Below are 14,698 nucleotides of genomic sequence, written 5' to 3' on the forward strand. Positions count from 1 at the left end.
ACATAAACATTTAAAGAGCTCGATTAAATTGTCTTAGACGCCCAACAACGAGGGACTACCCTACGCAGAAGAAGCTTCCATTCATCCTGTCATTCATTCATTCATTCTTATCGCCGAGGCTGAACCTCTTACACATCCGTCGCTTCATTAATGACGTCACGAAGCTGTCTTGGCCATTCTGCTTATCCCAAGCTCTTGCCAGTAGCTCTCTGATTGGCTCGCCTCGTCGTCACATGATTCGAGTGACGTGTCCCGGGAAGTGGCTGATGTAGATGTGCTGAACCGATCCGTAAATTGTAACGTGCAGCGCTGGAGACCCGGGCGGCGATCAGCAGATTGAAGATCCGTCCTGGGGCGACATCCCGGTCCTTTCTGCTGGCAGATCAGCCTCCAGCGCCATCATGATTAAAGCCATTCTCATCTTCAATAACCACGGCAAGCCCCGGCTGTGCAAGTTCTACCAGCACTACGTAAGTGACGTCACACCGAGCCTGACACCTGCAGGAGGCGGGTGAGAGGTCTGGGGATGACCGGCAGCAACGTCCACATCATGTTCTGCTACCGGTGACAGCTGTCACTATCCACTGACATCATAGTGGTGGAATTACAAGTCCCAGCAGGGCAGATGTCAGCCCTTTATCTGTGTGATGGGCTATGGTTTCTACATGTGGCAGCTCTGGTGCTAGTACTGCTGTCATATGAAGGGTTCTGTGGCAACCAGTGCATACATAGAAGCCAGCACTCAAGTGTGAACAGCTCCCTAAGGAAGCATCAGATCAGATCTTTTAATGGCGGTTCCATAGAATGTACATGTCACAAGACCCATGTTTTCTCAGCCGTGGTCTAAGCACATGATTTTATATTTATCATTTCACCTGAATATCAATGTTTTAGTGCAAATAAACTTAAATAACTTTGTGACTACCAGGAAAATACTATGTACAAAACTTTATTCCAAAATGTCTTTGTTCCAAGGAGCATTGACTGATACCAGAGAACAAAACCTTGTCTTCGGCTGCTTAGTATAGTTAATCTGACTTGTGAATTTTGTGTGTTGGTGGTAGGCAGCCTGCTAATGATTGTGGCCTGCAAAAAGCAAACAAACATCGGACATGTAGTCTTTTGTTTGCGTCCAATTTAGCATCATTGTTTGAGCAGACAGTAGCAATGGCTGTCTGAGCTGCTGCTGGAATAGGACCTGCTCTGGCAGTTACCTCATACTCAGGGCTGTGAAAACCAAAGACAGAATCAGGTGGGAGAAAGAATTGATGCAACATTGCTTCCTGAATTTTAAAGCACCCCCCCCCCCCCTCCATTCACCAGGACTTGTGTGAAGCTACTGGCAGGGAGGCAGGTAATGTAATAATGTATAATATTCTAAAACTACAATATATTTGAGAAAAGCGTTTTTTATAATGAGCAACTGTACTGCAACCTGCCATTATTAAAATGACGTTTGTGCTGACAGGTTCCCTTTAAAATCCGTTTTGTCACAGTGACTCTGGTATTATGATATATTTGACACATAGACTGCCTGTAAGTTTCTATTTGTTTTATTGGCATATTTGGCTACAAAATTTTATAGAATTTAATTCACACTTATAAAAGCACCAGAGAACTTACCTTCTATCATTGTGTCTACTCGAAGTCTGTGACTTTCTCCACCAGTCTCATACAGAACAAATGAAGCAGTAGGGCACATACACCACCTCCTGCTCCTTATGATAAGAGATAAGTTGTACATTGTCCAACCATGGAGACCACAACCAATCACAAGAACAAGGGTCCCTTATACCTCATTCTTCTGCGCAAACGCTATTCCTCTCCATTCATTTCTATGGGATGTGTATTTTGTCATAAATGCCCCATTTCCCTATATTTCTGTATATGCAGCTGGAAGCATTGGGTTAATGGAGGGATTTTCTATTATGTTAGTAATCACATTGGGGCTTATTTGCTTAGTGTTGCGCTGCTCACTCTTGTCGCACTTTGCAACATTTTCAATTATTGCACGGCTTTGACAGGTATTTAACAGGTGTATGCTCTGGGATTGTGTCGCACGCAATTAGTTTCAGTCGCTGCTTCACTGGCTTCCATGCAACACAAATTGGGGGTCATGCCGTCGGAGATCCGACTGATTCGCACTGGGTGTGGGATTTAACTTTCAAATTGTGTCGGAAGCCAGTGCACTTACATGCACCATGAAGAAGAAGGTGAACTCCGGGGGACCTGAGCGGGGAAGCTACACATGCAGGATATTGGGTGCACGATCTTGGTGAATAGCGGCATTATCGTTGGACAATGCACTTTCGGTGAACTCCGCGGACAGGTAAGTAAATGTGCCCTATTGTGTAATACTTCTTTCTTCACATGCTGTAGAGTGCATATTATTTACTCTGGGAAAGGGGAAGTGTGGTCTGTTAAGTAGTAGATTTATCCATACTGTGGAGTGATTTTATCTACAGTTACCCGGCAGGGGATGTAACTGGAAAACATTTTCTCTAACTCTTAATCCAATATGTATCTGGATAAATACACAAATACATTCCAAAATGGCTTACGCCTGCCTGCTGTCTCTCACATGACCCCGTGTAATGTGATTTAGTGACGGATGGTAACAAAGGCTGCGTTACATAATGAGGAGGCCAGGAATGCTTCTCGCTAGATGATGACTCTGTAGTCTATTGATCAGTGAAGAGCAGCGAGCTTGTCCCTCATTTGCACGTCTATTCATTGTACAAAGATGAAAGGTTGCCTTGTATGCCCTGGAATCATAGACCAGACATTATTATCATACTCCCTTCATTAAAGGCATTTTATGGGATCTTCTAGGTCAGTGATGGCGAACCTTTTAGAGACAGAGATCCCAAATTACAACAAAGGCCCACTTATTTATCGATGAGTGGCAACACAGGAATGTAATTAGTAATTTGGATGAAATTTGGATGATCATTGTAGCTTCCCTCCGGGATCCCATAAACAGGAAAAATTGTCAGGGCTGGAGCTACAATGATAATCCAGATCTGTCCACACCTTCCCACTCCTCCAGTAGTCCCAGGTAGCACTGTTTCTTTAAAATAGCTCTGTGCACAGCAAGTCTTGGGCTGTCTGGGACTGCAGGAAGATATTTGGAGTCATCTCTGGTGATGGCCTGGGTGCCCACAAAGAGGGCTCTGAGTGCCACCTCTGGCACCCGTGCCATAGGTTCGCCACCACTGTTCTAGGTAAAACTATAAAGCTCAGCTCTGGTGCATCTTTAGTTGTCTATTAGAAAACTGAATATACATTCATTTTATATAGACTTATGACCTGTATAAAGAAGAAAGAATAGACTTCAGGAATGAAGCTACACACAATTGCCCTGAATAATATCTGCAGAATTTTGGTTGTATTCAAAGGATTTCATTGTGGACTAAAATGCCAAATTTTTTTTTCTAGCGTAGATTTGCAGCGTAAAATTCAATCGTGTGGAAATTCCTATTAGGCAGTGGTGGCTAACCTATGGCACAGGTGCCCTCTCTGTGGGCACCCAGATTACCCCAGCACAGGGTTCGTCATGCAGGACCTCCTACTACAGTCCCAGGCTGCGTGGGATGTGCGTTGTTCAGTGCTATTTTAAAGTGACTCCTGCCTGTAACTGCAGGAGGTGTGGATAGAGCTGGGGTATCATTGGTGCTGCTGCTATTCTACCTGCTAAGAGGACTCTGGAGGGAAGCTTCAATGATGATCCAAATTTCCCCTCCTTACTTCTACTTTATGGTCTCCTCTGGTCACCTATACAATTGAAAGCTGTGACAAAGCAGGGTGCAATTAGTTGCTGCTTTAATTACTGGTTTGTTACTTTGCGAAATATAAATGTGTTTTTGTTGTCGTTTTGCTTTACTGTTCTACAAGCGGTATATAGTCGCTGCTCTGGTGAATGCACATGGGGCTGGTGGGACCTAGTCACCAGGGACAGGTACCAGCAGTTGTTATGCTGTGAGTTGAAGACTACTATTAGTCATCTATGGTAATTGTATCAGAGTGCACATAGAATAAGTCATTTCTAGGACGTCTTATACATCACTGCACATTTTGTAGATCTCAGATCTGCGCCTCTGTGGGGTTTTGGCTGCTAACAGGAAGCTTCTCCTCTTCTGAAGAGAACGTGTGACGGGTCACCATTGGTAACGCTGCTCTGTTTTCTGCCTCTGACCTAGTTTTTATCATGCAATGTTAATTTCTATTCATTTTTCTTTTTAGAGTGAAGATATACAGCAGCAGATTATCCGAGAAACATTCCATTTAGTGTCTAAAAGAGATGAGAACGTCTGCAACTTCTTAGAAGGAGGATTGTAAGTATATAAAAACTTGTGGCATTGGTAAAAGCTTAAAGGGAACCTATCATCAGGGACCTCATTTTCACTAAAGACAGGTTACAGAAACCCATTACAGCTGTAGTGCAAATCTGCCTTTCTGCTTTTTCTAAGCATTTACAATATATCTGTATTTTATAACGTACATTGCACCCTGACAGAATCAACTGTGTAGTCCCAGTGGTTGGGCTTTCATTTGGATGCATTTCAAAAAAACAAAACGGGACTTGTCTGTGCTGCAGTCTGCTCAGCTCTTGTCCCCGACCTTTGGTCCTGTGCAGCTCCTCCCTACCCTACTGATGTCAGCTCACCAGGCTGTGAGCTCTGTGAAGAAGCAGGAGGGAGGAGCTGTACAGGAGTACAAAGGTGGGGGGCTGAGAGCCGAGCAGTCTGCAGCACAGACAAGTCTCATGTTGTTTTTTGAAATACATCCAAACCAAAGCCCAACCGCTGTGACTACATAGAGGATTCTGTCAGGGTGCAAGGCATATTTGCAATGCAGCTGTAATGTTACCTGTCTTTATTGAAAATTAGGTCCCTGGTGACAGTTTCCCTTTAAAGAAAATTCACCATCAAAATCCATCATGATAAACCAGGGACACTAACTCATAGCTACAAACATATTTGTTATCCATGGCTTCATTCCTTCTAAAATAAACTTTTGAAATAATGGTAATGGACCTGAGGGACTCTGATGGGTGTTACCAGTGATGAATTTTCTCTGGTTGCTACAATAAACAGAGCGGTTATCCCCTCACCCCTGTACTTCCAGCTGCTGCTAAATTACACAGGCAGAAGGAGAAAGCAGGGGAGGGGAGACATGTTCTGCTCATTGTAACAACCAGTGTTGGCTAATGGCCCACTAGAGCCCCTCAGGCTTATTCGCATATTGTTCAAAGTTGATTTTAGAAGAAAGAAGGAGTTCCAGGCTCTGTGACATCTCCCTCATTGTGTCTTTTTATACATCTCTCCTCTTGCGTTATTCCCAGATATGGAATGCCCTGTCACTATAAGGCTGGCAGCACATGACTGAACAGTCAGTCAGTGCAACACAGTTCGTTTTTCACACACTGACCACTTTTGTGTACCACCAGCCTTATAGTGACAGGACATAACATTTCTACCACAGTGCAAGGTGTGGGCATGGTCTGGTAATGGGGTGGCAACGCTCGGCCAAGGACTGTGGCTTTTTTATTGTTTACACTGGCCTCCGTTTAGTAACAGTGGTTAAGGTTATTGCAGCTTTGTCTATTTCACTGGACACAGCTCCTGCATTTAAACCTTGATACTTGTGCGATACTTTTATACTCCAAATCCCTGTCTATCCTGGTATTGAACCATTTTAACTCACAACCTCCACTCTCTACCTGCCGTAGAGATGGATCTTCTCGGAGATCTCTCTATATATCACTACGTTGTCCTTTTTTTACCATATAATTAAGTTGGATTAATAAAATAATAAAAATAAGCCGTAATTTTAGCACAAAAACTGGAAAAACCTATTGACTCTAGTATAAGCCGGGGGTGGGGAATGCTTGGGTCACAGCCCTGTAGTATATAGCCTGCCAGCCCCCTGTAGTATATGGCCCCATGTATTGGTATCAAGTATCGTGATACTTCTCCGGGTATTGGTGTCACATCCAAAATTCTGGTATCAGTGCAACCCTACCTAGAAGTTAGATGGCCTCCTTCATAATGTGGTTTCACTGCTGGCACCTTTAAGAAAAAGCTTAATATGCAGGGAATGCCATATCCAGCCATACAGCAGACACAGGCAAACATCCCTATTACAGGCAGTCCCCAGGTTACGTACAAGGTAGGTTTGTTTAAGTGTAACCCCAGCCAAATTTTTTTGGGTCTCTGTGACAATTGGATTTTAAAAATGTTGGATTGTCATAAGAACCAGGACTAACACTAAAGCTTCATTACAGACACCTTTGATGACTGTTATAGTTGTTTATTGTAGCCTAAGGCTAAAGTACAGTAACTTTCCAACATCCAGAGGTCCGTCATCTGTAAGTCGGGTGTTCTTAAGTCTGTATAGCCGGACCACAAAGTGGGGGGCCATTATTGTAGAACAGATAATAGGACATATGGACGGGGGGGGGGTTTCTCTTAGGACACTTGGGAGAATTAGTCAAGAATGGCGACATACTCATTTCTTATTTTTGACTTCTATTGATGTACATGATCTATTGATCTACTGTGAGATGGGGCCTTATTAGTTGAAAGAAACAGGGATCTTAATACTTACACTCCATATGACATCTGTTTTAGATTTTATATTTTCATCATAGACGGACCCTAATGGACCACATTAAGTAAACAATAATCCATCTTTATTTTACTTAATATCACTTTCACATTGTGTAGCAGCCAGGAACTTGTGCCAGACAAGCACTTTAGATCTCTGCATTTTTTATTTTTTTTTAATATTGTCACCTTTTTCAAGGATGACTGTATCTAAACATCAGTATGATATATTTTCACATCACGGACACTCTGATTGAATTGCAGAACAAGGACTTGTTTGCAGATTATATCTTGTTGATGCCTCCATATTTGTGGAAATATTGTAAAGTTGTTGTGGAAGGAAACTAATGAGACGTGTTCTGCAAACTTTGCGAAGTTGGGGATACATGGATGCTCTTTATAAACCAGACATACTCTGATATACATGCTTTTATAGCAATTTTTTAAATATATACTGTATATCAAGTATAACCGAGGCAAGTTATTTGACCTCAAACTGGGAAAACAAAATGTATTGACTTGAGTAAATGCCTGCGGTGAGAAATGGATTGGACGCAGCCTTCCCTCGCTAATGCAATTTCCAGCAGCCTTCCCTCGCTAATGCAATTCCCAGCAGCCTTCCCTCGCTAATGCAATTCCCAGCAGCCTTCCCTCGCTAATGCAATTCCCAGCAGCCTCCCCTCGCTAATGCAATTCCCAGCAGCCTCCCCTCGCTAATGCAATTCCCAGCAGCCTCCCCTCGCTAATGCAATTCCCAGCAGCCTCCCCTCGCTAATGCAATTCCCAGCAGCCTCCCCTCGCTAATGCAATTCCCAGCAGCCTCCCCTCGCTAATGCAATTCCCAGCAGCCTCCCCCCGCTAACAGGAATGCCCAGCAGCCTCCCCCCGCTAATAGAAAAGGAGCAGTGGGGGGTGCTGAAGGTAAGTACTAAGTTCATTTTTTTTATATACAAAAGTTTAAGCCAAGTGGGGCTTTTTATAGGGGTTAGCCCCTATAATTGATTAGATTGTGAGCCCCATGGGGACAGGGACCAATTTGGCAAACTGTGTGCAGCGCTGGGTAATCTGTGTGCACTATATAAATAAAGGAATTTTAAATTATTATTTATCTGAACTTTCTACTAGTATCTGACACATAGAGAATGAGAGGTGAGACAGATCAGAGATGAGATCCACGAAATGCATATAACACACAATGACATACTTCAGCAAACATTGTCAGCTCTACTGCATCTGACCTAAAACACACAGAGTGCCTCCCCCACCCCTGGATAAAGACCTTATTTTATCTGTAGCTTGTAGTGTAAGGCCGTCGGGAAGTGCATGTGTCTGAGCTCGTCTTGTAATGCAGGCGGGAGGTTCTGGAGGCAGAGAGGAGAAGCTATTCATTATAACAATCTGTCATACCTGACCATAATCGTCCGATTTACAGTCCGCTCCCAGGGCAAGTGAATACACGAGGACTGGTAGAGACCGGTTGTGAAATGCTGTATTTTTGTTAACACATTCCCTAATTCAATGTTATTATTTTGTTATTCTGATTATATTTAAGAATCTTGCAAGAAAACCCCTTTAAACACAAAACATGTGCTGAAAAAAAGTAGCTTGTGCTTGAATACAGGCGGTCCCCTACTTAAAGGGGTATTCCCATCTGTGCATTTACATGTAATTGAATTTCCCATATGTAAACATTTCTTCAATTGGATGTTATTAAAAAAATGTTGAAACTCCAATTGTCAGTGGGGCAAGAAAATTTTTTGTCTGGATCTACAATTCTAAAATATACAGTTTCGACTTGCATACAAATTCAACTTAAGAACAGGGACTGCCTGTATATATGGTAACTTGGAAAAGGCTTACTAAAGTAATGGTTATCTCTGATTATATAGAAATAATAGTATTTTTATATTCCTGATTTGACTTATGTGAAATGTATTTTTAGGTTAATAGGAGGATCTGACAACAAGCTCATATACCGACACTATGCAACATTGTACTTCGTCTTTTGTGTGGATTCTTCAGAAAGTGAACTTGGAATTTTAGATCTTATTCAGGTAAGTGAGGTTTTCATTTAAATTTCATCTAACACCATGATCAAGGATTGTAAGCCAAGCACACTTACATACCGGTGTGTTCTCCCTCTGGCAGGATCTACTCTTCTTTTAGCTCCGAATGACCTGGGTTTTGCTGTAAAATGCCTGTAAAATGATGCAAATGAGCCAGAGGGGCTCTAGGCTCCATAGCTGTTAATGTAGCCTGGAGCCCCTCAGACTCATTTGCATCATTTTTAAAGTCTTTTTTTTTTTCTTAAAAACAAGGGCATAGGAAGGGCATTAAAGAGAGAAGATCCTGCCACTGGGTGTATACACCAGTATGTCAGTGTGCTTGGTTTACAATCTTTGATCCTGTTGGTATAAGGAAATCGCATAGGAGATGTCCATATATCCATGTGCAATGACAACCATTTTCCCATCACCCCTCGCAGCTTGACATTATTCTAAAGCTGCAGCAAGGAGGAGCTTTGGAAACGCCTCTTGGAGCCCTTTGGGCTCAGTAGCATAATTTTAAAAGTTGATTTTATAAGGAAGGAGGCCATGGATAACAAATATAACCTCAGCCACAGTGCCTGGATTTATGATTATGTTTCCCTAGTTTATCCAAGCTTGATTTTGATGGTAAAAAAAAAATTAAGAAACATTTCTGTGTCATCCAGTGTCTGGTATCTTATGAGCTTCATATGTGAATTCTGTGATAGTAGAGGAGTGCATTCAGGACCGAAAAAAGTGAGTTATACCTCATGGTAAATGCATTACCAGAACCTCTCCGTGCTTTGGCTTCAGAGTTTTTTACACGGTGCGGAGGCATGTCACCCCTCTCACTGTGAGATTACATTAGGAAGAGGGAGGAGGGTGAGACAGCCTGTTACAGCCTCCGTACATACATCCCCCATAGACCGGCAATGACCGCACAGAGTGATACAGTGCCACACACATGCGGCACCTTACCGCTCCATACATGGGGAAAAGATATCTTTCCCCGTGTTACGGGCCTTACGTAATGCATTGCAATGTTGAGGAGGGGTCACCCCTCCTGCTCTCCATCGCGGTTGATGTACGCCTGTCCAGCCGTAGTCATGCAGGCAATCGTCAGTGTGCTTGCGGCCACACAGTGCCCGAATCTATGAGTAAGTGGGTATATATCTCCTCACCTTGTGGGCCCATCTCAGAATACCACTTTAAGACCAAAAAGTTTTATAGCATAAATGTTGCAAATGAAAGGGACTTCTCAGAACCCTCATAATGAAGAGACCATGGTCCGCATGTAACATGTCCTCCCCTGCACATAGTACTGCGCCTTTTCCTGGAGTTTTTCCATCACTATTGGGTTATATTGGGAAGCTGGATTACATGGTGGCGTTAATACAGTCAGTAGAAGCCGCACTCTGGATATTCTGTCTATTACTGTTGAAGGTAATTATGTTGTATAAATGGCATTCAGAAGCCGGGTATTGATCCCAGGTTGTCATATCAATTTACTTGAGACGGCAAGGCTGAAATATTCATGGAATAATAGAAGACGGACATGAAATATTCATGTAGGTCTGACCTAGTTATTTAAATATTCTCACTGATAGCGCACTGTATGGCGGGCCCTTCCTGCAGCATTACATTGGTGATGGATGATTAACTTACCTCATCTGACACTCAACACAATGTTGTATGTAATGATGTACCTGTGCTAGCATGGATACTAAAGTGTTAACCAAATATGCAAATGTACCTCAAGGCTAATGTAGTCAGCTCTCTTCTATAGCAGTATCAATAAAGCGACAAAATAGTATCTCACCTTTCCTCACCTGGACGGTTTTACACCTACATCCCTATATTCACTTCTATCGTACCTAGAAACATGCTTTTGGTGCCATATTATAGGTAAAAAAAAATCTCATCTCATCTTTGTAGTTCTGGGAGCTCCAGAATGGAGTAATGGGTGGGAACTGGATCTCTATCTGCAGTTCATATTTCCAACTATGTCTTTTAAAGGGTTTTTCTCATCTGGATATTCACATTAAAGGGGTATTCTCGTCTGGGCATTCACAATCAGTTTCATTAAACTGCCATATATAAACATTTCTTAAATTAGATTACATTAAAAAATTACATTTATGAGAAATTATCGTCACACAGGTAGTCATATGGTCCCTTAGAAACAAGACTGTCCTTGGATACGGCCACCTCTGCTGGAGGGATTGCCAAAAGACACAAATGGTGTTTGTATATAAAATGTCTGGGAGTTATTGCAGATCTTACAGCCGTCCTGTGGTTATGAACGCTGAATCCAAGTGGCAAGGTAGGGCTCAATAGCGCATGTCTGGCAACTGCTGCCAAAATGTGAGGTGGTCGTATCCGAGGAAAGCCATCTCGTTTAGGGACAACATCCAATTGAAGAAATGCTTACATATGGCAAATTAATTTAATAAAATGGGAATGCCCAGATGGGTATACCCCTTTAAATTTAAAGGACATCTACCACCGGGATGAAAGACTGTGTGCAAATGAGCCCAAGGGGCTCCATGCTCTATTAACACCTATGATTCCTGGAGCCCCTCAGGCTCGTTTGCATTCAGTCCTTCATCCTGGTGGTAGATGCCCCTTAATTCATCTGCCTGAACAAACATTGTTTTCAAATGGATGTTATTTAAAAAAGCGTACCTGTGTGAAGATAACTTCCCATGAATAAGACCACCACCGCACTCTTCCAGAAGTGGTGACATATGCACTATTGAGATTCCTGACCACATGGATTTCACATGCATTACTACAGGATGATTGTGGGACATAAAGTAACTCCCGGCCAATCAATTTGCAAAACCAATTTTGTTTCTTTGCAGGGGAGGCCGCTGCCGGGACATGTTATCAGTGAGGGGAGGCCGCTGCCGGGACATGTTATCAGTGAGGGGAGGCCGCTGCCGGGACATGTTATCAGTGAGGGGAGGCCGCTGCCGGGACATGTTATCAGTGAGGGGAGGCCGCTGCCGGGACATGTTATCAGTGAGGGGAGGCCGCTGCCGGGACATGTTATTAAAGAGCAGCAGCTTAATTTCTCACTCTAGGCCTATACTAGATATATACTGGTAAATTTTTTCCATTTTTTTTTTTTGTGGTAAAATTAGGTACATTGCTTTACACTTTATAGGGGACATTATAGGTGTGTGAGGGTTGCTATAGAAAAGGTTTTATAACTTCCCCTTTTCTGTAGCCTTCTTCTTATCAAGACTGTAAAAGGAGGCTAAAGAAAAAAAGGCAGCTGCAGGAAAAGGGGCATTTTAGACCAGTGGCTGCAGGAAATGGGACATTGTATGGGTTGGGGTTAGATAATGGACTATTTGTGGGGCACACAATTTTATTTTCCAGGGACCATGGTAAGAAGTTTACCCGGCCTGGTCCCTGGTAAAAAAAAATTTTGGGTGCAGCTGGCCCCTCGATAGAAGAAGGTTGGGGAACACTGTTGTAGACTCTTTTTAGGGATGTATTCTTATATGTCCTGTTGAATTCTACGTTATGAACAGTAGATGGAGCCAGAAACCCTGGTAATTACATCCTGCATCACGTTTTCTTGCTTATTTTAGACGCAATGTGAATTCTAGAAGACCGGTACTTTTCTTTCTTTTTTTTTTTTTTGGGAATCACACCTTTGATGTGTTTATTTAGGGATGTACTGATTCTGAAAGCATGCGTCACATCCTTGTGTTATAGGTTTACTAGCACATTTACTAATGGTAAATGTAAAGCAAGGAATGAGAAGGTGGTATCGCGGGTGTTACAACACAGATCATTAGTATGGAGTCGTTGAAAGAAATCCCTTTTTTTCACATTCGTCTTATAGAGAATAATTGACCTATGATGTACTTTTAGTTCACTGATTATAACAATATTCCGACACGTATCCAGGGTTGGATTTCACACACAGTTTTTTTTATGTGTCCGATTCATGGAGAATGAGAGCATGTCCTAGTTTGGGCTGTTTTGGGATGAGTAAAAAAATGCAATTATACCCAGGTGCAGAGGTTGCACTAACATTTTTCCAGAAGGGTAATAATACTCCTTTCACCATTTTTGAGGAGTATTTTTACCCGAGGAAGAGTATGGAATTTTCAGTAATACAAAAATATAACTCCTAGTCGCATACATTGTTAATAGCCAGTCCCAAACCCCCTACCTCCCCACGCTGAGCAGGCTGGGGCTGCCACCTCTAAATTTATTTCATTTATTTTTGGGGTGTTGAGGGTATAACCCTTTTTTTTTTTTTTTACACTGTTTATTTTTTACTAAAGTGTATCTAGCGATAGTCCTTCCGAAAAACATAAGCCTTCTGAACACTTGCGTTCACTAACTAGCAAGATATGTTTGGCCGCAATAAAGTTACTACTTACTGAGCACAAGTGTTTTGGTTCGGGGAGGATTTTGTTCAATAGAATGAGTTTCAATACAATGTGAACACAGCCTTAGGGTCTTTGAGATATTTATTTTATACCTTACTTGAAATGCCTGGATCATTGTACAAGCACCATCACCTCCTGTGTCCCCTCCTACTTCTCATAGATTGTAAGCTCTTGTGACCATTGTACAAGCACTGTCACATCCTGTGTCTCCTCCTCATAGATTGTAAGCTCTTGTGACCATTGTGCAAGCACTGTCACATCCTGTGTCTCCTCCTCATAGATTGTAAGCTCTTGTGACCATTGTGCAAGCACTGTCACCTCCTGTGTCCCCCTCCTCCTTATAAATTGTTAGCTCCTGTAACAATTGTACAAGCACTGTCACCTCCTATGTTCTCCTCCTCCTTCTCATAGATTGTAAGCTCTTGTCGCCATTGTACAAGCACTGTCACCTCCTGTGTCCCATGCAGTCCACCCATGCTTAGAACCTCAATCATAACCATTTTGTTCATTACAGGCAGTCCCCGGGTTACGTACAAGATAGGGTCTGGAGGTTTGTTCTTAAGTTGAATTTGTATGTAAGTCGAAACTGTATATTTTATAATTGTAGATCCAGAAAAAAAAATTTTGGCCCCAGTTACAATTGGAGTTAAAACATTTTTTGCTTTAATGGGACCAAGGATTATCAGTAAAGCTTCATTACAGACACCTTACAGCTGATTATTGCAATCTGGGACTATAGTAGAGCATCCAGAGACTTCACCAGAGGTCAGAGGGGTCTGTCTGTAACTATGGGTTGTCTGTAAGTCGGGTGTCCTTAAGTAGGGGACCGTCTGTATTGAATACGTATGAATCTTATATCAGGCTCCTGTTAATTACCACTGTTAATTAATTGAACTCCCTGGGAATAGGTCAGCCACACAAACCTGTGAGAACACCAGAGCAGGCACAGGACCACCACACCAGATGACAACAAACACCTTTGGAATCAAACGCTCCTCCACTCTCCTTCTGCTAGTGCACATGTGCAGCTGTATCTATTAGAACTAGAGAGACGGGTCAGGAGGGGAGGAGGAGCAGAGACCCCAGTAGTGGTCACATGTCCTGTCCTCCTGCCTGTGCTTGCCCCGCCCTTCTTTCGTGTAATCTAATTCTCCGGCTGCTCCCTATATGCTAGTGACACTGGACACAGAGCAGCTGGGAGAAGACAGTGACAGCTCTGTGCTGAGGGGGGCGTGGCCTGAGCTCCTCTTCTGTGGGGGAGGAGCAGATACATCTCTGCAGTGTAGTGGTCAGTGTGCAGTGCACGCTCTGTGTCTACTCTGTGTCTGAGCTCCGCTGGCAGCTCTGTCCCTTACACACTAACAGGCGGCAGCTGCACATCACTACTGCCGGGAGCCAGACACAATTACACAGCGCTTACACAATTACATCACCAAGCGTGGTTTTTTTGAAGAGTAACTCAGCCTCTGCATGCGTCATAGATGCTTGTAGAGGCGTTATCGCGATCTCTGCCCAGGTGCATATTGTCCGTGAAGTTATATGCCTGAAACATACCCCTACTTTTACACATGGGGGTTATTTATCAGGGCTTAAACATCAGAAAATTGGCATAAAGCCCTGAAATGTTTGCAAATGCCTGGCGATCCCC

General features: G+C 42.9%; 1 protein-coding gene across 2 annotated transcripts in view; it reads left to right on the top strand.

Annotated features, from left to right (window-relative positions):
- The first annotated feature begins 203 nt into the window (after positions 1-203).
- The window catches only part of AP3S1 (adaptor related protein complex 3 subunit sigma 1), a 46,049-nt gene continuing 31,554 nt past the window's right edge, over positions 204-14,698 (top strand). The window contains exons 1-3 of one of the 2 annotated variants that reach the window (XM_072140960.1): positions 204-470; positions 4,243-4,334; positions 8,551-8,662. In XM_072140960.1, the coding sequence (XP_071997061.1) occupies positions 402-470; positions 4,243-4,334; positions 8,551-8,662 (273 nt within the window). In that variant the 5' untranslated portion in view covers positions 204-401. The remainder of the gene's footprint in view (positions 471-4,242; positions 4,335-8,550; positions 8,663-14,698) is intronic. The other variant, XM_072140949.1, reaches the window with a different exon arrangement.

Source organism: Engystomops pustulosus, chromosome 1 (genome assembly GCF_040894005.1).
Source record: "Engystomops pustulosus chromosome 1, aEngPut4.maternal, whole genome shotgun sequence".
In the NCBI taxonomy this organism is placed as follows: Eukaryota; Metazoa; Chordata; class Amphibia; order Anura; family Leptodactylidae; genus Engystomops; species Engystomops pustulosus.